The sequence below is a fragment of the Oncorhynchus clarkii genome, chromosome 2 (assembly GCF_045791955.1).
Source record: "Oncorhynchus clarkii lewisi isolate Uvic-CL-2024 chromosome 2, UVic_Ocla_1.0, whole genome shotgun sequence".
NCBI classification, from domain to species: domain Eukaryota; kingdom Metazoa; phylum Chordata; class Actinopteri; order Salmoniformes; family Salmonidae; genus Oncorhynchus; species Oncorhynchus clarkii.
The window spans coordinates 15,549,132-15,575,511 of NC_092148.1; the positions used below are offsets into that span (position 1 = coordinate 15,549,132).

At 43.3% G+C, this 26,380-nt stretch overlaps 2 protein-coding genes across 5 annotated transcripts in view; both read left to right on the plus strand.

Moving 5' to 3' along the window:
* The first annotated feature begins 5,648 nt into the window (after positions 1 to 5,648).
* Positions 5,649 to 21,231, plus strand: LOC139379926 (ETS domain-containing transcription factor ERF-like). The gene is made up of 5 exons (XM_071122507.1): positions 5,649 to 5,712; positions 6,591 to 6,825; positions 11,362 to 11,545; positions 13,567 to 13,696; positions 20,399 to 21,231. Exons 1-5 carry the CDS (start codon positions 5,649 to 5,651, stop codon positions 21,229 to 21,231), a joined length of 1,446 nt encoding a protein of 481 aa, XP_070978608.1.
* A 2,672-nt stretch (positions 21,232 to 23,903) lies between these two features.
* The window catches only part of LOC139422642 (rho guanine nucleotide exchange factor 1-like), a 56,760-nt gene continuing 54,283 nt past the window's right edge, over positions 23,904 to 26,380 (plus strand). For 2 of the 4 annotated variants that reach the window (XM_071173796.1, XM_071173804.1), the window contains exon 1: positions 23,931 to 24,210. The gene's annotated coding sequence lies outside the window, so the exon portion shown is untranslated. Of the gene's footprint in view, positions 24,211 to 26,380 lie in introns of all 4 variants that reach the window. The other 2 variants (XM_071173822.1, XM_071173814.1) reach the window with 2 other exon arrangements.

Sequence of the window (26,380 nt, forward strand, 5' to 3'; positions counted from 1 at the left end):
TTTCTACCCCCATGATTCACAGTAGGTATGGTGTTCTTTGGATGCAACTCAGCATTCTTTGTCCTCCAAACACAACGAGTTGAGTTTTTACCAAAAAGTTATATTTTGGTTTCATCTGACCATATGACATTCTCCCAATCTTCTTCTGGATCATCGAAATGCTCTCTAGCAAACTTCAGACGGGCCTGGACATGTACTGGCTTAAGCAGGGGGACACGTCTGGCACTGCAGGATTTGAGTCCCTGGCGGCGTAGTGTGTTACTGATGGTAGGCTTTGTTACTTTGGTCCCAGCTCTCTGCAGGTCATTCACTAGGTCCCCCCGTCTGGTTCTGGGATTTTTGCTCACCGTTCTTGTGATCATTTTGACCCCACGGGGTGAGATCTTGCGTGGAGCCCCAGATCGAGGGAGATTATCAGTGGTCTTGTATGTCTTCCATTTCCTAATAATTGCTCCCACAGTTGATTTCTTCAAACCAAGCTGCTTACCTATTGCAGATTCAGTCTTCTCAGCCTGGTGCAGGTCTACAATTTTGTTTCTGGTGTCCTTTGACAGCTCTTTGGTCTTGGCCATAGTGGAGTTTGGAGTGTGACTGTTTGAGGTTGTGGCCTGGTGTCTTTTATACTGATAACAAGTTCAAACAGGTGCCATTAATACAGGTAACGAGTGGAGGACAGAGGAGCCTCTTAAAGAAGAAGTTACAGGTCTGTGAGAGCCAGAAATCTTGCTTGTTTGTAGGTGACCAAATACTTATTTTCCACCATAATTTGCAAATAAATTCATTAAAAATCCTACAATGTGATTTTCTGGATTTTTTGTTTCTCATTTTGTCTGTCATAGTTGAAGTGTACCGATGATGAAAATTACAGGCCTCTCATCTTTTTAAGTGGGAGAACTTGCACAATTGGTGGCTGACTAAATACTTTTTTGCCCCACTGTATCTCCAAAAGGTCCATCGTTTTCAAGCACCCAATGCTTATAGGCCTACATTGTATGGTCTTTTCTGTTGTTGTTGATGAAATGACATGTTGTTTCTGAAGTGGTTTAACAGTTATGGGATTATAGTCAATTTTACAGGTTAATTTCAAGTTCTCCATAATTTTCTCTTCTTGACCTGTTCCTCTTTTGACTTTTGTTTATTTATTTTCCTTCGCCATTTCTCCCACCATCGATCCTAGTTGTATTGTTGTCTGTTCCATAGACCTCTCCACCTTCCTGTTTAACATTTGGACAGCCAGCAGGTCCTGTCTTCCACCCCCTGCACTTTTCTCCCTCCCTCCCTCCCTCCCTCCCTCCCTCCCTCCCTCCCTCCCTCCCTCCCTCCCTCCCTCCCTCCCTCCCTCCCTCCCTCCCTCCCTCCCTCCCTCCCTCCCTCCCTCCCTCCCTCCCTCCCTCCCCCCTCCCTCCCTCCCTCCCTCCCTCCCTCCCTCCCTCCCTCCCTCCCCCTTCTCTTCTTACAAACCCATACTACAGTCCCTCTGTTCTTCCACCCCGAGGCTGACCAGAGTGTCAGAGCTAACCAGAGAGAGGAACAGAGAAAGAGGGAGAGGGGGTAGAAGGATAGGGAGAGGGTGTTCAGTTGGGCATTTTCAGGGGCAACCAAAAAATAAAGATGAGACAGATGTACAGAGTTTGTTTCATCTGTTGGAAACAGAGCGAGAGAGGCCAGACTCATATCTCTTCTCTTTTTTTTGAGACCCTACACTTTTTCCATCTTTGGACACCACTGGAGACAAAATGTTGCCAGAATGTCAGTCTGTCCAACTTCCATATCTGGCTGTTACTCTTCGCTCTGCTCCCTCTCTGTCCACAGTCTTTCCATTACTTGTCTTTCTTCTGTTCCAAGTCCCCATTCTACCACAAGTCCTCACTTTACCCCTTTCCCAAGTCCCCATTCTATTCCAAGTCCCCACTTTACCCCCTTTCCAAGTCCCCACTTTACCTCTGTTCCAAGTCCCCACTTTACCCCTTTTCCAAGTCCCCACTTTACCCCTTTTCCAAGTCCCCACTTTACCTCTGTTCCAAGTCCCCATTCTACCACAAGTCCCCACTTTACCCCTTTTCCAAGTCCCCACTTTACCTCTGTTCCAAGTCCTCACTAAACCCCTTTTCCAAGTCCCCACTTTACCCCTTTTCCAAGTCCCCACTTTACCTCTGTTCCAAGTCCCCATTCTACCACAAGTCCCCACTTTACCCCCTTTCCAAGTCCCCACTTTACCTCTGTTCCAAGTCCCCATTCTACCCCAAGTCCCCACTTTACCCCTTTTCCAAGTCCCCACTTTACCCCTGTTCCAAGTCCCCATTCTACCACAAGTCCCCACTTTACCTCTGTTCCAAGTCCCCATTCTACCCCAAGTCCCCACTTTACCCCTTTTCCAAGTCCCCACTTTACCTCTGTTCCAAGTCCCCATTCTACCACAAGTCCCCACTTTACCTCTGTTCCAAGTCCCCATTCTACCACAAGTCCCCACTTTACCTCTGTTCCAAGTCCCCACTTTACCCCTTTTCCAAGTCCCCACTCATCTGTCAGACCTGATTTCGTGAACTGCAGTTCATTACCATATAGAATCTGATTCTACATTTCCATTCACAGAAAAGCTCAATAGTGAACAGGTTCAGGTGTACTATGGGGTTCCAGGACACATGTTATAGGTGTATTAGTGTAACAGTGGAACAATAGTTGCCCGTGTAAAACTGGGGACAATATGTCTCATGCTCTGCCTTTTTTGTTATTGGTGATTAGAGTAATCCTTCATCTATACTGTTGTATTGGGTGGCCATCAGTTACGGTGTGAGACTGGTCTTTTCTTTGGTCCATTATAGGCTCGTCCCCAATGCTACATGCAAACCTCTGTGAGTATCTTTTAGCCTTTGTTTATGCACTGTGTGTGTGTAGTCTGCATCTTTGGTAAACAATGAACATTTTATTTTTAAACCCTGCGATAAATGTGTGTGTGTATTGATTCAGTTAGTATCCATGGTTTCAACAACGCCTCATTGTGTGTGCTATTACTATCACTATCAGTCTCTACCTGTACACTGGTGTTGGTATGTTTGAGTAGAGCATATATATAATATACCTGTGACTCGGTGTGTCTGTGTGGGTATAGACACTCCATTAGTCTATCAGTGTGCCTCTGTATCTGCCAGTGTGTGTGCATGAGGAGCAGTATTCCCTGTGCTGCTAGTTATAATGTTTCTGGGGGTGATAGGGGGAACTTGAAAGCCCTGTGCTGCCCAAATCAAAACTAACAAGGAAATGATGGGGGCTCCTTTATCTCCTCTCTGGCCTGGGGGGCTGAGGGGGGCGAGAGAGGGAGATTGGGAGTCGGGGTGGGGAGGGGGCCTGGCTTCCTCTTTGATTTGTAAAAAATGCATTACCTCCGAAATCAAACAGAAAATTACTGCGCCGAAGCATAACACACAGAGCAGGAGAGGGAGGAAGAGAGAGAGACAGTGGACAGGTGGGAAAGGGAAGGGAGGAGTCAACTGTGGAGATAGGCTGGCAGATAGATAGGAGATGGGTGCATATAGATTTTGAGGAGGTGCATAGGAGGAAAGAGAGGTAGACCTTGTCCGGTACTAAAGCACCCATATTGTGTGTCCTCTGAGAGTACAGACTGGGGTTTAGGAGTCTATGGTAAATGATAGGATGATGTGCTATTGATGGCCCAAAGCTCAAGGGAATAGGGAGAGGCATAGATTGTTGCAAACATAAAATTACATATGGAATCATAGACATATAGGAGCTCTACGGCTGTAAAAATCAAATAAATAGACAAGTTGAAATTCAGTACAGGTCTCAAATATGCTTAAATACTGCTTAAATACTGTACATATAGCCTCTAAAAGTGTAGAAATAATTCCACAACAATCTCTGGAAAATTGTTTTGAATGTACAGCTTCCCAGAATGCATAGTTATCTTAGTAAATAATTGAACAGGGAGTATAGGCTTGTTAGTTACAGGTGAAGAGAATGACTTGTGACAGACAAGAGTTTGCACTCAAAGAGGGACAGTAAAGGAGGAGCAGTAAAGGAGGGGCAGTAAAGGAGGAGCAGTAAAGGAGGGACCGTAAAGGAGGGGCAGTAAAGGAGGAGCAGTAAAGGAGGAGCAGGGAGAACAAGAAAATGAGGAAGAGAGGGAAAAGAAGAAGGGATATATGCATTCAGACGATGGATTCTGAGAAAGAAACAGAGGTCTGAAAACACAAAGATGAAGAGAGCGGGAGGAGCCACAGTCCAATGACTAAAAAGAGCAAGAGGGTGAGGGTGAGAGTGCGAGAGGGTGAGTGTGAGTGAGAGAGAAATGCCTGGAGTTACTAATAATAATTTATACAAACACACCTCAATAATTCACGTACCATTTCAATGCTGGAGGGAAAATCCACATTTCACAGAGCATAATTAAATAGAGACAGAGAGTGGAAAGAGAGAGAGAAAGAGATGGAGAGATAGATGGAGAGACCAGCATTAAAGATACTTTTGCAGTGGCAAGGTTTATTTTCCATTTGAGGTTTGTAAAACAACCAAGATGAAACTGTAATGTCCAAACTGTATCCAATCTCTTGAACTCGTCTCACTTCACTTCATCCTAACATTGACAGATGTTCATCCTTAGTATTTCACCGAATTACAACTCTGTCTTTAGTCATATTCACTCATATTACAGGGTCAGCCATAGTAGTATGGCACCCCTGGTGCAAATGAGAGTTAAGTGCCTTGTTCAAGGCACGTCGACAGATTTTTCCATCTTGTCAGCTCGGGTATTTAGAGCCCACCGCTCCAACCACTAAGCTACCTGCCGCCCTAATTCACAGTTTAATTTCTATATTCAGAGGTTATTTTCTCAGAAATAAAATGATGTGAATGTTCAGACAGAAAGACTGCTGATCAACAGTTTGCTGGCCAATAAACATGTCTGGATGTATTTATTCTGTACATTCACCTGTTGTGAATTTCACTAGCCAACCCAATTCCAATTTTTGGGCATTTAATCTTAGGTATTAGGTATTAGTAATGTGAAAATATGAAAATACTTCAGCTTTATTTGTTTTTACACTCCTGGCCTTGGTTCTCATTTTAGTGTCTATTTTTGTAATTTTCTCCTCATTGTATTACAAAATATGAATTATTTTAAATGATTGTAAATTGAATATATCAGTCTTTCATGTTACGTCTTTGTCAATATAGCCGTTATAACCACTAAACCACTAACCATTTTGGAATGAATCACTACTCTCTACTCCCACTTTTTGATCAAAACATCGTCTATCTATCACCTCATTATCCTGCTCCTTCAAGTTTAAAGAGATGAATTTCTCATATTATTTAAAAATACTGTAGGGATGTCCACCACATTGCATCAGTTACTGCTCTCTGACCCTGCTAGATCACGCCTTCAACACATGATCTACAAAAGCTCTTGATATATACTATATGTAACGTTGATATAAGGGACTCAAAACCATGGTGTAAAAACATCCCCTGCCCTTTGCTCTGCAGGTCATCTCTCACCTCGGACTTGGTTAACTCATCCCTCTCTCCCACCTTTTCTCACAGGAAATAAAAGTAATTTGAATTAAATTAGAATTTTTCCCTCTCTCCCCTTCTCTTCCTCTGTCTCCCCATCTCTCAGGTGTAGTGGAGGCATGGACTGTAACTGTGTCAGTGATCTGTTGCTCACCCCCCCTGTCCCTGCCCTCTGGACTCCAGGTGAGGCAAGCAGGATGGGGGCACTTTTTTGCGGAAGCCGGGGTACGTGGTTTGGGGAGTTGGGGAATTTATTAGGGTTGTGGAGGAACATTTGATTCACTTTTGGGGGAGGGCAGATACCAGTTATACACTAAGGGGAGATGTACAAAGTGCTGTACCTGTGCAATGTTTTGTGTTAGCTGTTATTATTAGCAGGAATAAAATGGACAACAAAAAACCTTGATGCTAATTTACCAAACTGTCTTTATTTACACTTCAACTAAATGCTTTATTCCTACCGCTTAACCTTTATGTACCTATTTGTAGTAGGTTTACCTGTATTCCCTTGCATTATTTTTCCCTGTGTTACTGCTTAGTACACCAGGCCTTGATAGCTAGTGTTTTCTAATGGTCAATATGTATACCCCAACAAGTCTGCATTATAAAGATAATTTGTTATTTATGAATAACCAAAAACTTTCCACACACATCAGTGAACAAATAACGTTTCTAATTTGTTACAATTCATGTTTCCTTACTTATTCTGCAAGGGCTAATTAGCCAGAATTCTTGTTCAATTGATGAGCTATTTAATTATATTAAAAGTGTACGGCAGCAGGCAGTTAGAATTCAAGTATTATCAAAATGTAAGTAGCATCCATCAACTCCGAAAGAGAGTAGAAATCTAACTGACCAGCTAGCGGGTCCAAGCTAGAGGCCATTAGTAGTACCACAGAGCAACATTGCTGTAAGCATGCTCTATGATATTAACCACATCATCCCTTAACTGTATCACTCCATCAGTCATCCAGACAGCTAGCCCCTTTGGCCAGCACTCACCATTCACAAACCAATGGGCCTCAATCTCATCCTCCCACTCTCCTGCTCCTCCTCCTCAGGCATTGCCTTCCCAGACTGGGCCTACAAGCCTGAGTCGAGCCCCGGCTCGCGACAGATTCAGCTTTGGCACTTCATTCTGGAGCTGCTGCAGAAGGAGGAGTACCAGAGTGTGATTTCCTGGCAGGGGGAATACGGAGAGTTTGTCATCAAGGATCCTGACGAGGTGGCCAAACTGTGGGGCCTCCGGAAATGCAAACCCCACATGAACTACGATAAGCTGAGCAGGGCGCTAAGGTAGGAACTGTGTGCGTGCGTGTGTGCGTGCGTGTGCGTGTGCGTGTGTGTGTGTGTGTGTGAACTTTTTCTGATATTTTTCAGTAAAAGAAGCCAGAGAAAGTAGCAATATTTATTTTTTGTGGATTTAAGTCCTATGTGTCCCATTCACCTCCCTCCATGTCAGTAAAAATGGAAAGAAAAATATTATGTTTTTACCTTATAAAATGTCAATATCCTCGATTTCACCTTATTTTCCATTGTCCAAATGGAAAAGTTCACTCTTAAACCTTCGTATAAAAAATTCTATAAGAATTTTGCAATTAATCCCCCATATAAAATAGCTTGTATTTAGACCTACTGAGAATAAATCCTTCTGCCTTCTCAGAAATACTTGTCTCAAAACTCTACGCATTGCTATGTGATTTAAGCTATAGCCCTGCTACCTATTCTGCTATACATCATTCTATTGAATTTACCCCGCACCCCACCGCTACTCGTTGTTTGCTCATGCAAATGAAAATACACACACACACACACACACACACACACACACACACACACACACACACACACACACACACACACACACACACACCCTGTTACCGCCCTCCCTGGTTTCCCCTGCCCTCTCGTTAATGGGGGCTGTCGTAGGGGTCTAATTGTTATGAATTGGCTGGGGCCATAATTAGCCTTCTTGATTAGCCTAGCTTAATTGCTCAATTAAGGGCCGCGGCACAATTGCTACGCAAAGCAAAAGTGTACAAATCATTGCGAGGGCCCGAACCGTTTGTGGTGGATACATACTGATATACATTGTATTTGGAAAGTATTCAGACCCCTTCACTTTTTCCACATTATACTAAAATGGATTTTAAAAATGTATCTCATCAATCTACACACAATACCCCATCATAATGACAAAGTGAAAACAGTTTTTTTTTAATTGTTGCTAACTTATAAAAAACAGAAATACCTTTTTTACATAAGTACTCAGACCCTTTGCTATGAGACAGGAAATTGAGCTCAGGTGCATCCTGTTTCCATTGATCATCCTTGAGATGTTTCTACAACATGATTGGAGTTAAATTGATTGGACATGATTTGGAAAGGCACACACCTGTCAGAACAAAAAACAAACCATAAGTCCAAAGGAATTGTTCCTAAAGCTCCAAGACATGATTGTGTCATGGCACAGATCCCGGGGAAGGGTACCAAAACATTTTTGCAGCATTGAAGGTCCCCAAGAACAGTGGCCTCCATCATTCTTAAATGGAAGAAGTTTGGATCCACCAAGACTCTTCCTAGAGTTGTCTGCCCGGCCAAACTGAGCAATCAAGGGAGAAGGGCCTTGGTCGGGAAGGTGACCAAGAACCCAATGGTCATTCTGACAGAGTTCCAGAGTTCCTCTGTGGAGATGGAAGAATCTTCCAGAAGGACAACCATCTCTGCAGCACTCCAACAATCATGTGCCTTTTACTCCTCATTAAAAGGCACATGACAGCCTGCTTGAAGTTTGTCAAAAGGCTCCTAAGGACTCTCAGTCCATGAGAATTAAGATTCTCTAGTCTGATGAAACCAAGATGGAACTCTTTGGCCTGAATGCCAAGCATCACGTCTGGAGAAAACCTGGCACCATCCCTATGGTGAAGCATGGTGGTGGCAGCATCATGCTGTGGGGTTGTTTTCAGAGGCAGGAACTAGAGAAATAGTCAAGATCGAGGGAAAGATGAATGGAGCAAAGTACAGAGAGATCCTTGATGAAAACTTGCTCCAGAGTGCTCAGGACCTCAGACTAGGGTGAAGGTTCACCTTCCAACAGGACAACGACCCTAAGCACACAGCCAAGACAATGCAGGACCGGCTTCGTGATAAGTCTCTGAATGCCCTTGAGTGGCCCAGCCAGAGCCCGGACTTCAACCCGATCGAATATCTCTGAAGAGACCTGAAAATAGCTGTGCAGTGACACTCCCCATCCAACCAAACAGAGCTTGAGAGGATCTGCAGAGAAATAGAGGTGTGCCAAGCTTGTATTGTCATACCCGAGATGACTCAAGGCTGTAATCGCTGCCAAAGGTGCTTCAACCAAGTACTGAGTAAGGGGTCTGAATACTTACGTAAATGTGATATTTCAGTTTGAGAATTTGTATACATTTTTTGCTTTGTCATTATGGGGTATTGTGTGTAGATTGATGAGGAACAAAACAAATGTTATCAATTTTCGAATAAGGCTGTAACGTAACAAAATATGGAAAAAGTGAAGGGGTCTGAATACTTTCCGAATGCACTGTGTACAGGTCTGTATGCCTGTGAAGTTGTTACCTTACATCTGCAGTGTAGCTTATACAGGATTTTAAATGACTTGCATGCTTAAAATAGTAATTTAAAGTCTAAGAATGTATCAGGGCAGTCACCAGCTTAATATAATGTGTTTATTCTTTATTCAGTTTTGAGAACACCCCCCACCCCACCTCACCTCTGTACCAACCCTCTCATCTGAACCATATGGCAGTATGTAGTATCTGACAGTGTAGGATTCTGACAGGTACTGTAGCCTGTGACACCTCAGTAGATGGCACAGGAAACAAGCACTGTAGAGTTGGAGTGATTGGGACCTGAGGTTGTTTCCAAAGAGGCACCACTCACACTGTAGTCCCGCCCTCAAAGAGGCACTTCAGTTGTGAATGATGCCAGAAGCACTGACAGCAAGAGTTGATGTATATCTATTATGCATATTTCTGTACATATACTGTACATGTAATACATAATATTTCTGTACATATACTGTACATGTAATGAATAATATTTCTGTACATATACTGTACATGTAATTAATAATATTTCTGTACATATACTGTACATGTAATACATCATATTTCTGTACATATACTGTACATGTAATACATCATATTTCTGTACATATACTGTACATGTAATACATCATATTTCTGTAAATATACTGTACATGTAATAAATCAAATGTATTCATCACATGCTTCGTAAACAACAGGTGTGGATAAACAGTGAAATACTTACTTACGGGCCCTTCCCAAATATATTTCATATTTACATAATAATTGCTGTATGTCAACGGTGCACAGCAGGTCAGATCAGGCTCTGGAGGGATGTTGTTTATGTGCTTGTTTTTGGTTTTACTCAGGGACCTAATTAGTCCTGCCTAACGAGGTGTGTGGAGACTTTATCAAATCAAAACATGAATTGATCAGTGAGATGCCAGGGAGAAACAAACCCAGCAGGAGTTCAGCCCTGGAGGACCAGTGTTGTTCCCCCTGCTGTTAAGGGAACACATTACTGTTGACCAGGGCTCTCCAACCCTTCCTGGAGAGCTACCCTCCTGTAGGTTTTTGCCCCAACCCCAGGTGTAACTAACCTGATTGATTTTACCAACCAGCTTATTATTAAAATTGGGTGTGCTAGATGCAGGTTGGAGGGAAAACCTACAGGATGGTAGCTCTCCAGGAAGCAGGTTGGAGGGAAAACCTACAGGATGGTAGCTCCAGGAAGCAGGTTGGAGGGAAAACCTACAGGACAGTAGCTCTCCAGGAAGCAGGTTGGAGGGAAAACCTACAGAATGGTAGCTCTCCAGGAAGCAGGTTGGAGGGAAAACCTACAGGATGATAGCTCTCCAGGAAGCAGGTTGGAGGGAAAACCTACAGGATGATAGCTCTCCAGGAAGCAGGTTGGGGGGAAAACCTACAGAATGGTAGCTCTCCAGGAAGCAGGTTGGAGGGAAAACCTACAGAATGATAGCTCTCCAGGAAGCAGGTTGGAGGGAAAACCTACATAATGGTAGCTCTCCAGGAAGCAGGTTGGAGGGAAAACCTACAGGATGATGGCTCTCCAGGAAGCAGGTTGGAGGGAAAAGCTCTCCAGGAAGCAGGATGATAGCTCTCCAGGAAGCAGGTTGAAGCAGGGAAAACCTCCAGGAAGCAAGGACGGTAGCTCTCCAGGAAGCAGGTTGGAGGGAAAACTACATAATGGTACAGAAATGGTAGCTCTCCAGGAAGCAGGTTGGAGGGAAAACCTACAGCATGGTAGCTCTCCAGGAAGCAGGTTGGAGGGAAAACCTACAGAATGGTAGCTCTCCAGGAAGCAGGTTGGAGGGAAAACCTACAGAATGGTAGCTCTCCAGGAAGCAGGTTGGAGGGAAAACCTACAGAATGGTAGCTCTCCAGGAAGCAGGTTGGAGGGAAAACCTACAGAATGGTAGCTCTCCAGGAAGCAGGTTGGAGGGAAAACCTACAGAATGGTAGCTCTCCAGGAAGCAGGTTGGAGGGAAAACCTACAGAATGGTAGCTCTCCAGGAAGCAGGTTGGAGGGAAAACCTACAGAATGGTAGCTCTCCAGGAAGCAGGTTGGAGGGAAAACCTACAGAATGGTAGCTCTCCAGGAAGCAGGTTGGAGAGCCCTGCGGTGAACCATCCATGAAAACATGGATATTTGTTTCTAACTCTTCCTATTTTTTTCTCTCCTTTCTCCATTCCCTCTTTCCTAATCTCTTCCCGTTCACCTTTCTCTCCATCCTCCCCCACCCAGGTACTACTATAATAAGCGTATTTTGCACAAAACCAAAGGGAAGCGTTTCACCTACAAGTTTAACTTCAGTAAGGTGGTGCTGGTGAACTATCCTCTGCTGGACATGGCCAGCTCCCCCTTCCTGCTCCAGAACCACTTCAATGGGGGCTCCGCCGCGCCCGACTGCAGCCCTCTCACACCCGAGGTACGGAGGGAGGAACGGAGGAAGTGAGGGAGGGAGGGTGGGAGGGAGAGAGGAACGAATGGAGTTTAGGACAGAGGGAGGGACAGAGAGAAAGGGTAATGGATGGAGGAGGCTATGAAGGGAAAAGAGAAAGAGAGGATTACTAGGACAGGAACGACAGGTTTTCCAGAATAGACAGCTACTCCAAGTTATTCCCCGCTATTATCACAATCCATCACATTGTCTAAAGGGAGCTGTCATTTGAACAGTACATGTTTGAATTCACCAACATTAAAAGACAAGTTGGATAGAAGACCAGCAGATTCCTGAGAACCATCAACGACAAACATTGGGGAAAAGAAGAAAGAAATAAAGGGAGGAAAATGAGAGGGAGAGATGGAAATATGGTTGCCACAACTCCATACTTGATTGTTTATTAATGTTGATTTGATTCAGCGGGTCTAGCTAAAATCCATTTGGTCTCAGGGAACTGCAGATTGTACTGTACAGACTCCTGCTGTGTATTCAGTCTTCAGTTACGGGAGGATCAATTGTATTCCGCGTGTCTTATCATACATCTTTTATTCACTGTTTCTAATAGCAGCAGTCCTGATCATGATAAAATGTTCTTCACTTATTATTTGCCCAGAGACATCTTGAAATTTTTACAGAGATAAATGTTCTTGGACCACCAGAGGGGTTGTATGAATAAAACTGTCCTGTTACAGTTTGTAATGAAACAATAGATACACTTATTGAAGTAATGGTATGTGCTCAGGGTGCATATTTCTGATGGGTCCATTTAGGTGATGATATATGCAAATGAAACACTAACTGATTCATACTTTCTCATTTGCTTGAATATAGAAATTGCTATGACAATTATTTTTTACAGATTTTTTACAAATACAAAAAACGGACATTGCAGTACTAGTGCAAATAGTATTTTGTCCTTATTAATTTAATTCATGAAATGTATTTAAAAGGGAATAGAGTTAACTTTAAATGACTAGAAGAGTCTGATTGTCCTGAAAGATAGAAACAGAAAAGGAGAGTCACAAAGAGAGTGAAGGAGAAACTGGAGAGATGGTTTTAACTTGTCCTTAAAACAAAAGAAGCCGTTATCCACCCCTCTCACATTCCCGTCTCGGATGGCCTATCCCTCTGTCATCGATTGAAAATGAAAGAAATAAAAGACAAGTAGATACGTCAGATCAGATCAATGTTCGGTCATTAATGCAGGTTTGGTTAAGCAATCCAGATCATGCAGCTTGGAAGTACAGTCTCACTTTTCAAACTTGGAGCTGAGGGGTGACAGAAATTATTGATCCCAGCTCTTCTAAAAAAAGAGAAATCCTCCCTCTCTCTCTCTGTCTCCCTCGACTCTGTGTGACTTAACCGTTTCGTTTGTTTGGCCTCTTTTCCCTTTCCTGTTTTAAAGCACCTCTACACACACACACACACACACACACACACACACACACAAACATTCTCCTCTCTCTCTCTCTCTCTCTCTCTCTCTCTCTCTCTCTCTCTCTCTCTTACCCCACAGCTATTATGTTGTTTAGTCTCTCTCTCCCTTCCATCAATCCTTTCCCTCCTTTGTCCCCTCACACTCTTCCCTCCTCGAAGGGCACCCAATCCCTCTATCTCTCGTCGTTTATCCTTTGTGCCCACTTAATCGTAGGCCTCCATTTGACTCTGTACTTCTCCTGGCTTTGAGTCTTTGAGCCTCTGTGTCCTCCTACCTCCTCTCCTCATCTTCTCCTCTGTTCTCCCTTCTCCTCTCCCTCTCAGTCCCCTGGCACTTCCTTTTATCCTGTCCTTGCTGTGACTGTTGGTGTGATTGCACCACACTACAGGGTGCCATCTCCATCAAATGACTTACCCTAAATACATGCTGATTTAAAGAGGAGGTTGAGGATCCTATAGACAAGTCTAGTTTTTATTTGCTGATGAAATTAATTGCTATTGATTGCTTAACTGACATGAGCAGATTTTAATGTTTTCTTTCTGTCTCTGTCTCTCACACTTTCTCCCAGGCCCTGCAGTCACTGTTCCCTCGTTTGCCAGAGTCAGGGAGAGGAACCTCCCTGTTTGACCGAGTGGCCACAGCCCCGGGACCAGAGGGAGACAAACTGAGACTGGACACATTCCCCTTCCTCAGCTCAGGTTAGAGAGAGAAGAGGAGAGATAAGAGGCGAGAGGGAGAGGGGTGACAGCGGTAACAATAAGGTAGAAGATGATTGAGAAAAGCGGGAAGGTAAAGAACAGATGAGAGAGGGAAGGTAAAGAACAGATGAGAGAGGGAAGGTAAAGAACAGATGAGAGAGGGAAGGTAAAGAACAGATGAGAGAGGGAAAAAGAGGTGAGGAGGAGAGGGAAGGTAAATAACAGAGGAGAGAGGGAAGGTAAAGAACAGAGGAGAGAGGGAAGATAAAGAACAGAGGAGAGAGGGAAAAAGAGGTGAGGAGGAGAGGGAAGGTAAAGAACAGAGGAGAGAGGGAAGGTAAAGAACAGAGGAGAGAGGGAAGGTAAAGAACAGATGAGAGAGGGAAAAAGAGGTGAGGAGGAGAGGGAAGGTAAATAACAGAGGAGAGAGGGAAGGTAAAGAACAGAGGAGAGAGGGAAGGTAAAGAACAGGAGAGAGGGAAGATAAAGAACAGAGGAGAGAGGGAAGGTAAAGAACAGAGGAGAGATGGAAGGTAAAGAACAGAGGAGAGAGGGAAGATAAAGAACAGATGAGAGAGGGAAGGTAAAGAACAGATGAGAGAGGGAAAAAGAGGTGAGGAGGAGAGGGAAGGTAAAGAACAGATGAGAGAGAGAAGGTAAAGAACAGATGAGAGAGGGAAGGTAAAGAACAGATGAGAGAGGGAAAAAGAGGTGAGGAGGAGAGGGAAGGTAAAGAACAGATGAGAGAGGGATGGTAAAGAACAGATGAGAGAGGGATGGTAAAGAACAGATGAGAGAGGGAAGGTAAAGAACAGATGAGAGAGGGAAGGTAAAGAACAGATGAGAGAGGGAAGGTAAAGAACAGATGAGAGAGGGAAAAAGAGGTGAGGAGGAGAGGGAAGGTAAAGAACAGAGGAGAGAGGGAAGGTAAAGAACAGAGGAGAGAGGGAAGATAAAGAACAGAGGAGAGAGGGAAGGTAAAGAACAGAGGAGAGAGGGAAGGTAAAGAACAGAGGAGAGAGGGAAGATAAAGAACAGATGAGAGAGGGAAAAAGAGGTGAGGAGGAGAGGGAAGGTAAAGAACAGATGAGAGAGAGAAGGTAAAGAACAGATGAGAGAGGGAAAAAGAGGTGAGGAGGAGAGGGAAGGTAAAGAACAGATGAGAGAGGAAAGGTAAAGAACAGATGAGAGAGGGAAGGTAAAGAACAGATGAGAGAGGGAAGGTAAAGAACAGATGAGAGAGGGAAGGTAAAGAACAGATGAGAGAGGGAAAAAGAGGTGAGGAGGAGAGGGAAGGTAAAGAACAGAGGAGAGAGGGAAGGTAAAGAACAGAGGAGAGAGGGAAGATAAAGAACAGAGGAGAGAGGGAAGGTAAAGAACAGAGGAGAGAGGGAAGGTAAAGAACAGAGGAGAGAGGGAAGATAAAGAACAGATGAGAAAGGGAAGGTAAAGAACAGATGAGAGAGGGAAGGTAAAGAACAGATGAGAGAGGGAAGGTAAATAACAGATGAGAGAGGGAAAGTAAAGAACAGAGGAGAGAGGGGAAAAGAGGTGAGGAGGAGAGGGAAGGTAAAGAACAGATGAGAGAGGGAAGGTAAAGAACAGATGAGAGAGGGAAAAAGAGGTGAGGAGGAGAGGGAAGGTAAAGAACAGATGAGAGAGGGAAGGTAAAGAACAGATGAGAGAGGGAAGGTAAAGAACAGATGAGAGAGGGAAGGTAAAGAACAGATGAGAGAGGGAAGGTAAAGAACAGATGAGAGAGGGAAAAAGAGGTGAGGAGGAGAGGGAAGGTAAAGAACAGATGAGAGAGGGAAGGTAAAGAACAGATGAGAGAGGGAAGGTAAAGAACAGATGAGAGAGGGAAGGTAAAGAACAGATGAGAGAGGGAAGGTAAAGAACAGATGAGAGAGGGAAGGTAAAGAACAGATGAGGGAGGGAAAAAGAGGTGAGGAGGAGAGGGAAGGTAAAGAACAGAGGAGAGAGGGAAGGTAAAGAACAGAGGAGAGAGGGAAGATAAAGAACAGAGGAGAGAGGGAAGGTAAAGAACAGAGGAGAGAGGGAAGGTAAAGAACAGAGGAGAGAGGGAAGATAAAGAACAGATGAGAAAGGGAAGGTAAAGAACAGATGAGAGAGGGAAGGTAAAGAACAGATGAGAGAGGGAAGGTAAATAACAGATGAGAGAGGGAAAGTAAAGAACAGAGGAGAGAGGGGAAAAGAGGTGAGGAGGAGAGGGAAGGTAAAGAACAGATGAGAGAGGGAAGGTAAAGAACAGATGAGAGAGGGAAAAAGAGGTGAGGAGGAGAGGGAAGGTAAAGAACAGATGAGAGAGGGAAGGTAAAGAACAGATGAGAGAGGGAAGGTAAAGAACAGATGAGAGAGGGAAGGTAAAGAACAGATGAGAGAGGGAAGGTAAAGAACAGATGAGAGAGGGAAAAAGAGGTGAGGAGGAGAGGGAAGGTAAAGAACAGATGAGAGAGGGAATGTAAAGAACAGATGAGAGAGGGAAAAAGAGGTGAGGAGGAGGGGGAAGGTAAAGAACAGATGAGAGAGGGAAGGTAAAGAACAGATGAGAGAGGGAAAAAGAGGTTAGGAGGAGAGGGAAGGTAAATAACAGATGAGAGAGGGAAGGTAAAGAACAGAGGAGAGAGGGGAAAAGAGGTGAGGAGGAGAGGGAAGGTAAAGAACAGATGAGAGAGGGAAGGTAAAGAACAGATGAGAGAGGGAAAAAGAGGTGAGGAGGAGAGGGAAGGTAAAGAACAGATGAGAGAGGGAAGGTAAAGAACAGAATAGAGAGGGAAAAAGAGGTGAGGAGGAGAGGGAAGGTAAAGAACAGATGAGAGAGGGAATGTAAAGAACAGATGAGAGAGGGAAAAAGAGGTGAGGAGGAGGGGGAAGGTAAAGAACAGATGAGAGAGGGAAGGTAAAGAACAGATGAGAGAGGGAAAAAGAGGTGAGGAGGAGAGGGAAGGTAAAGTACAGATGAGAGAGGGAAGGTAAAGAACAGATGAGAGAGGGAAAAAGAGGTTAGGAGGAGAGGGAAGGTAAAGTACAGATGAGAGAGGGAAGGTAAAGAACAGAGGAGAGAGGGAAGGTAAAGAACAGAGGAGAGAGGGAAAAAGAGGTGAGGAGGAGAGGGAAGGTAAAGAACAGATGAGAGAGGGAAGGTAAAGAACAGATGAGAGAGGGAAAAAGAGGTGAGGAGGAGAGGGAAGGTAAAGAACAGATGAGAGAGGGAAGGTAAAGAACAGATGAGAGAGGGAAAAAGAGGTGAGGAGGAGAGGGAAGGTAAAGAACAGATGAGAGAGGGAAGGTAAAGAACAGAGGAGAGAGGGAAGGTAAAGAACAGATGAGAGAGGGAAGGTAAAGAACAGATGAGAGAGGGAAGGTAAAGAACAGAGGAGAGAGGGAAGGTAAAGAACAGAGGAGAGAGGGAAAAAGAGGTGAGGAGAGGGAAGGTAAAGAACAGAGGAGAGAGGAAAGGTAAAGAACAGATGAGAGAGGAAAGGTAAAGGAGAGAGGGAAGGTAAAGAACAGAGGAGAGAGGGAAGGAAGGAAGGAAGGAAGGTGGAAAGTGGAGATTGAGAATGATAGAGGAAATAAGGAGAGAGAGAACAAGATCAAATCCATGTTCACTGCAGTAGCAAATCTGTCCCTTTACTGCCTCCAATTCATACTCTCCTCCAGGTGACGGGAAGGGTTAGACGGGAGTGATCTACAGGATATACTATCGTATTATTACAGTGATATGAGGCAGATGCTCAATGAAGGTTTTTGGAATTAATGTCAGTGTAATCATGTCCCCTTTATATAATCCCTCAGTTTGCATGTGTGTGTTTTATTTGTGTGCTTGCGTGCGCGAATGTGTGCATGTATGTGTGTGTTTTTTGTGTGTGCATTTGTGTGTGGGTGAGCATGCGGGCGTATGTGTGTGTGTTTGTGCGTGTGTGTGTACAGATGCCTTTGTCTGTCTGGATACTCCATGTGTGCTCTTCAGCCCTGCTGCTGCATCAGAATGTGTTGCCTCACTGTACAGTGAATATGTGTGTGTGAGTTAGTGTGTGTTCACTGTGAATACACTCCCCTTCCCATCACAACCTGGCCCCCCTGTTCCGTTTGTCCTCAGGTCCTATTCCCCCCTCCTTCACTCCTTACCCTCCTCTCCCTCCCATGTGTCCCTCCTGTCCTAATCCCTTCCTAGGCAGGAAGGCCCTAATTGAGGGTGCAGGCTTCAGTTTGTGGCCTGTGGGCGCCCATTACTGTGTTTTCATAAGCAAGTGAGGCCTGCCTGACTGATTTCAATATTCATGTGTCTGCCAGCTACTTCTGGCCCAGCACACAGAGACTCAAGCACTGTCAAATTAGCCCTGCATAGCAGGGGGGGAGGAGAGAAGGAGGGGGAGAGAGATGGAGAGGGGGAGAGAGAGAGGAAGAGAGAGAGAGATATGGGGTAAATCTTTGAGTTTGCTGTTTGTTGTTGGAAGTACAGTCAGGGTCATAGAGAGTTATTTTGTTCGCGCTAAAAATTTTTTTTTTCCCAGTATCACCTCAGATGTACCGCCTTTGTTTCAGTTGTTATTAAATGATGCATATAGGGAAGCTGATGTAATACACATACACATTTAATCAGCTGTTATGTTAATCAGGTTTCTGCTTTTGTCTAATAGAAGAAGACAAAAAGTCCCACATTGGTTTTAAGTGATACAATTGAAGTCTGAAGTTTACATCCACTTAGGTTGGAGTCATTAAAACTCATTTTTCATCCATTCCACAAATGTCTTGTCAACAAACGATCGTTTTGGTAAGTCATTTAGGACATTACTTTGTGCATGACACAAGTAACTTTTCCAACAATTGTTTACAGACAGATTATTTCACTTATAATTCACTGTATCACAATTCCAGTGGGTCAGAAGTTTACATACACTAAGTTGATTGTCTCTTTGCTTGACATCATGGGAATATCAAAATAAATCAGCCAAGACCTCAGAAAAAAAATTGTAGACATCCACAAGTCCGGTTCATCCTTGGGAGCAATTTCCAAACGCCTGAAGGTACTACGTTCATCTGTACAAACGATAGTACGCAAGTATAAACACCATGGGACCACGCAGCCTTCATACCGCTCAGGAAGGAGACGCGTTCTGTCTCCTAGAAATGAACGTACTTTGGTGCGAAAAGTGGAAATCAATCCCAGAATAACAGCAAAGGACCTTGTGAAGATGCTGGAGGAAACAGGTACAAATGTATCTATATCCACAGTAAAACGAGTCCTATATCGACATAACCTGAAAGGCAGCTCAGTAAGGAAGAAGACACTGCTCCAAAACCGCCATAAAAAAGCCAGACTATGGTTTGCATCTGCACATGGAGACAAAGATGGTACTTTTTGGAGAAATGTCATCTGGTCTAATGAAACAAAAATTTGGCCATAATGACCACCGTTTGGAGGAAAAAGGGGGAGGCTTGCAATCTGAAGAACACCATCCCAACCGTGAAACACGGGGGTGGCAGAATCATGTTGTGGGGCTGTTTTGCTGCAGGAGGAACTGGTGCACTTCACAAAATAGATGACATTATGAGGGAGGAAAATTATGTGGATATATTGAAGCAACATCTCAAGGTATCAGTCAGGAAGTTAAAGCTTGGTCGCAAATGGGTCTTCCAAATTGACAATGACCCCAAGCATACTTCCAAAGTTGTGACAAAATGGCTTAAGGACAACAAAGTCAAGGTATTGGAGTGGCCATCAGAAAGCCCTGACCTCAATTCTATAGAAAATGTGTGGGCAGAACTGAAAAAGCGTGTGCGAGCAAGGAGGCCTAGAAATCTGACTCAGTTACACCAGCTCTGTCAGGAGGAATGGGCCAAAATTTATATCAGCTCTGTCAGGAGGAATGGGCCAAAATTCACCCAACTTATTGTGGGAAGCTTGTGGAAGGCTACCTGAAACGATTGACCCAAGTTAAACCATTTTAAAGGCAATGCTACCAAATACTAATTGAGTGTATATAAACTTCTGACCCACTGGGAATGTGATGAAAGAAATAAAAGCTGAAATATATTATTCTGTCTACTAATATTCTGACCTTTCACATTCTTAAAATAAAGTGGGGATCCTAACTGACCTAAAACAGGGATTTTTTACTAGGATTAAATGTAAGGAATTGTGAAAAACAGAGTTTAAATGTATTTGGCTAAGGTGTATGTAAACTTCCGACTTCAACTGTATATTCAAGTATGATGGAGCCAGGGTGTGCGAGTTGTGTTTTTCTATGATTTAGTTGACTTCACGAAGCACCTGGACTTTACACACGGCCAAAACAGACACATTTTCTAAATAACTGGATTTCTCTTACCACAGTCCATTTTCCTTTTTTCATGGACAGTATTATTTTATTACAGTGGCATAACTATTCTGTTATTAACAGGATATTTGAGTTTGCCAGAGAGCATATCTCTCATCATGTTAATATTTGTTGTGAACCAGTTGAATGTGTGAATAGGTCTGGCAGGCATATAGACTAAGATCAGGGTTCTATTCAAATCAACAGCGCTCCCATTTTGCCCCAGCGCATAGCTGTGGATTTGCATTGCTAATTATTGCAGAGCATAATTAGTGAACATGCTTGGATGTGGTATGTCAGGAGACCTTTACCCCTTCAGAGAGCTAACCTCTGTCTCTGTGTCTCTGTTCTCTTCCAGCCGCTCCCTGTTACTCCAAGCCCCCGTCCCTGTTGGGTCCTTACCCCCGCAACCCTCCCTTCGATTACCCCTGGGGCTTCAATCCCTACCTCTCAGGGGCCTTCTCCCTCAACAACTGCCCCAAACTGCCCCCAGGCTCCCTCTACCCCTCCCACTTCTACCCCAACCCGCTGCAGACCAGCCTGGGCCAGCTGCCTCACCCCTTCTCCTCCCTACTCCCCCCGGGGGAAGTGGCAGGAGGGGGGGAGAGAGGAGCAGCGGGCCAGACCGGGGTTACTAACGGCACGGCAGGTGGGCAGCCCAGACTCTGCCTGCCTCCTTACCCTGGTGCTCTGTCGCTGGGCCGGACGGACATTGGCAACGGGGGCTCTGTTGGTGAGAGGGAGAGAAGGGAGACCAATACCCCAGGCATGGGGCTTGGGTTGGGGCTAGGGTTAGGGTTAGGGCTGGGTCTAGGAGGGATGGGTCTTGGTGGTGGTGCTGGGGGGCGACAGAGCCCATCGGAGCGGCGAGGCGGGGTGAAGCAGGACCCAGAGTCAGACTCGGACCTGGAGATCACAGATCTGAGTGACTGCAGCTCAGACAACGAGCCTGACTTCAGCATCACCAAGGAGACCAGGCTGAGCGTTCGATCACAGATCCTGGTGGAGGGGAAGAAAGGGGGAGCACTGCCACCTCTCTCCTCCCTCCCTCCCCCTGTATCCCCCCATCCCCTCAAGAGCCTGGTGCCCCTCACCCCTCCCCCTCCGTCCCTCCTTCTATCCCTCTCTCCCTCCATGGCTCTGGTTGAACGACACAGGGAGACAGAGACTCTAAAATTGATCCAGAGCTAATAGATTCTAATAGATAACTCTCTCTCTCTCTCGTTCCCTCCTCTCTCTCCTTCTCTCTTTCGCTCCCTTCATCTGTTATGTTGTCCTTTATTTGAGCCATCTTGCCCCGTCTCTCTGTTTTTTTTCTTCCTCTCTCTCTCCACCCTTCTTCTCTCTCTCCACCCTTCCGCTCTCTCTCTCCACCCTTCTTCTCTTTCTCCACCCTTCTTCTCTCTCTTTACATGTTGACTTGTATAGCTGAGATAGTGAGCTTGCTGATTTCGACATTACTGAGAGTGTTCCATGTTTCAGATATATGTGTACTACTTATTCATCATGTTCTCCAACACATTTTATTGTCTCAAGGTTTCAGTGATATTTTGAGCTTTAACAGCATTGCACGTTGTTCTGTGCTATGTTACCGTGTTACTGCAATGGGTCCGTCAAACTGCATAAATATAACTCAATGTATAATGAATAACATTTAAATATAATGCTATAACAATAATAAACAACACTACAATACACACACATAAGATTCATTGCAATAATGACCACATGAAATTATATCTGACGGAGATATTACTTTAGTTTTTTGGGGATTCCTTTTCTTGGGTACCGGTATGTATTTGTCTGTTCAAAACATAGTCAAACATTGCCAGCTGGTGGTCTTTATAGGAGGCTGCTACAGTTAGTTGTTTGTTGGGAAAAATGATCATCCCCCAAATCCAAACAATTAGTCATTTTGCTCTGCTAATGTAATGCTCTGGTATTGTAATGCACATTTCTAACTCCATACTTGTTTGTTTGTTATTGTTTAATGCCAATTTCAATTGCTTAACTTTCTTCAGTGAGAGGGAGAGGAAGAGAGAGCTGGAAAAATCTAGAATTTGTATCAATATTTCATTGTATATATTTTATTATGGTGTACATTACATTTAATTATTATCAACATTATAAAAGTTAGCTGTGTTGGTGTGATTGAATTACGTATTTAAATAATGTTGGGAAATTGACAAGTATAGGTGTATTAAAGTTTTAGATAATTAACAGCAGTCAGAGTATCTGCGCTGGAAATATGTTTTTTCTATGAGGAGGACTCATATATGGGGAATTGTCTCATATTTTCTCAACCCCAGCTAATTGTGCCCTTTGGTCATTTTCCAAGATGCCCTTTGGGTTTAAATATTCTGGTAGTGTTATTTTTATAGTTAGCATCCACCCAGTGTAACTGTTCTGTCATTTCTCAAATGTGAGTAAAATTGGTTTCAGCACATTCTTTCAACTACCAAAAAAAAAAAAAGTAGATTATTTTTGAGACTAAGCTTTTTATCCATGGCTACATTTAGGCAATGGGTCCCCTTGTAGAAACTAAAACAAGAGGTACAAAGTATCTCAATACCAACTAGGGACACAAACCAACTTCTCCATTCCATGTTGCTCACTTTGAAGCACAGAGTGCATCCTAACTACCCCACATTGTACAGATTCATATGGTATGGTTTGTAACAGGTGGCGGTGTAACATTAGGTGTGAAAGCCCTATTGTAAAGGTCATGTAATTCTATATTTGTTGGATTCTACCAGAAATCTCTGTTTCATGATCTCTGTGTGGCATTTACCAACACCACTGTAAATACTCTTTCCTTTGTGAATGTATGTGTAAACACATCCAAAATTATCATGCCGTGAAATAATGTCACATTTCTTTGTTTTATTGTAAAGAGAAAAAATGGAAAGAGCAAAAATAAGACAAAAATATTAATAACTTCTAAAGCAATAAACATTATTCTGGAGATTGGACTGTTCTTGGCACTGAACTCATTGTGTGAATGTGTGTGCTTTACACAGTAAGAGGCACCTATATAGGCCTGCTTGAGACCCCTGGTGTAGAGCATCCTTTCTCCACAGGGTGGCGAACCTGGACCTATATTACAATGTAATGAATGACCTTATCTAGTCTACATGAATAGTTTGCATTATATCATGGAAGGGTTTGATTTCATGAGCATGAGTAACAATTGGCAATAGTTTCCCATAGTCTTATTTTTCTTGCACGTGTAATTGACTGAGTTCAATGAGTTGTATGCCATATGGCCTCCTCTCCCAAGGATATTATGTCATGAAAATCTGTCGCCTACCTTTATTAAACGTGTTGATTAAAAAGTCTGAAAATGGCATAGTTTTCCCTACATAGTGTGCACTACATTTGACCAGTGCACTATAACGTGAATAGGTTGCAATTTCGGATGCAACTGGAAGCAGAGCCACAGTAGTAAAGGCCGGATATGTAGAAGGGAAATGAAGATGACAAACCAAGATAAGTGCATGCCCTAAACTTTCACAAACAGCCAACACTACCTAAATCGGAATTACTTTGTGTGATAGCCTATTTGTGAATTGTGAAACATATGAGATCATATTTCTAAGTGAAACAGAAGTTTACGAAACAAAAGCATTGCCTCTACTGGATATACCTAAATGTATTTATGGATGCACTCAGTGTTCCATACCAAACTGTTCAGTAATTGACATTGTGTTCAATTCCATAAATAATATTTTAACACAGATTACCTTATGTGTGGAAAGATTATCAGTGAACTAAAATGTTGCTACATAAACACATTGAAGATGCATTGAATAACTGTTGATACGGTTGACTCCCATGGGTGAACGAGGGGAACGAATACCGTGTAACACAATATTGTATGGAAGCCCAACAGGAAACAACGGGATGGGGAAAGTTACATGAAAACCAGATTTGGCTTAACTAGATCATATTGAAAACTGTATTATTACATCAAAGTAATATATTTTGACATCGTCATGCATTACTTTGCCAGTGGTTTATTCAGATAAAAAAATTCAGTCAAGGGGAAATTGTGCACTTGAATTTGTACTTCCGCGTACAATGTTTTTTTCCAGCAACATACGACAACTTTCGAACAGCAAACCATATTAGACGTTTGTCAGTCTTTTTTTGTTGTTGCTGTATTTTGAGGTGAGTACCACGTTAAAACATTTTGTAAATCTATTTAACACGTACATACGTTCGATGCTTAGTTACTTATTTTTTAAAAACTTGGGAATTAATTAAGTTATTCCGCGAGTAAAGGCTTGCCTCTCGCTAGCCAGCTCTCCAGACAGCCTTTAGTTAGCGTCTAGCTAAAGGAATGTTGTGTTTGGCTACAGTCTAGCAGAACACCTTGTTCTCTCGAGTCCCAAAATCAGGTGTTTTAGAGTTAATTAAAAACTATTTTATTACAAAGCAAGACTTGCTGAAGCATACTGGTATTTCAAGGGTACGTGTCAGGTCGCTAGCTAATTTGTTCAATCAAGTGATATTTTTTTAGCAGGCTACAAAGTATCGCTATCCGTAATGTTATAAAAATGTTGCAAGGAGCTGAATTTGTAAAATGACTCGCGACATTGTAGCCTATTATTTAATGTAACTCTGTAACTATAGCAGTTATTGCCAGCAATGCGTCCAGGCCTACGTGCGATCATTTGCCTGCCTATGTATTTTTTTCCTGGTTTTCCAATGTGACATTTAAAACCTAAAAAAGTATACTTTATCAAATAACATTAATAGCGCATGTTTGATTTAGTTGTTAAACCACCCTAACGTCTGATTGTTATTTAGACATCATTATACTGATTAGATTGTTAATCATTATAAAAAAGTAGATAGCCTACTGATAGCAAGATGTGTGAGATTGTACCAGTAGGCTTATCTGTAGCGTATTTCTCCTGCACTCCAGTTGATCACACTATTTTATATTTCTATATGAAAAGTACAGCAGCTACACAAACACACATCCATCCCACTTTTGGCCCTTTTTGCCTCTCCCCTCCCCTTTGTCTAACTCCCCTCCCCTTTGTCTAACTCCCCTCCCCTTTGTCTAACTCCCCTCCCCTTTGTCTAACTCCCCTCCCCTTTGTCTAACTCCCCTCCCCTTTGTCTAACTCCCCTCCCCTTTGTCTAACTCCCCTCCCCTTTGTCTAACTCCCCTCCCCCTTTGTCTAACTCCCCTCCCCCATCGTTCTGTTTAATCCTCTACAAATCAAATCAAAATGTATTGATTGCGTACACAGATATGCAGATGTTATCGCAGGTGCAGCGAAATGCTTGTGTTTCTAGCTCCAACAATGTGGTAATAGTACCTAGCAATAATCCAATATGCGCATAATCCAATAAGTACAAATAAATAAAAAATATCAGAATGAGCTATGTCAAAGTCCGGAATATATATATCAACTGGTATAGACAGTATATTAGTAGAAAAGGCGGGTACAGCAGTAGTTGTATAGGATGAGCCATGACTAGAATACAGAATGTACGTATGAAGTGGCTAAAACAGTATGTAAACATGATTAAAGTGACCAGTGCTCAATGACTCTGTACACAGGGCAAAGCAGTCTGTAAGGTGCAGGGTAAAGTACCAGATGTTAGCCAGCTACTGTAGTAACAGTGACTTAGAAATTTGGGGATCAAAGATCAAGAGAAAAATATACATGATCAGACCTAGAGGGTTGGGCCTATATCCATAGTAGGAGTTGTTCAACACTTATTTAGCACTCTAGTTTCGCAGCCTCAGTTGAACTCCAAAAATAAGTTTGTCTATATGTTACTAAGAGACTGAATTGGGCCTATAACACATCAACATTGTGAATGCTGAATCAGTAAAAATGTTGCTTTAGGTGCTATGTATGACCTTTGCTCAGAATCTGAACAGCACTCTGTCTCAAGTCCAGCCATGGTCTGTTGTTATGGGCCTGTGGGTTGACCCGTAGTTGTTTTGGAATAGTTCTGTAGCTGAACTGATCAGATGAGACGTGATGCTGAAACGGCGGTTGGGCTTGGAGCGTTGTGATATGTCAGCGGCGACACTGAATTACAGAGGCTTCCTGTCTCTTAGAGGAACAACAACATTTTGCTGTCATCCCTTTCTTTCTTTCTCTACCTCTGCAAGTGCAGTCTTGCCAGAAGCTCAAAGGGTACCGTCTCTTCTTATCTCTCTCACACACACACACACACACACACACACACACACACACACCAGGGCTGGGCTGGGCTATGTATTGAATTTGATTATTTGAATTCATGTTTTGGCGCGATATTCCAAATGCCTGTATCGCAAGAATCAAGGTATTGTTTATTTCTCGTTTAT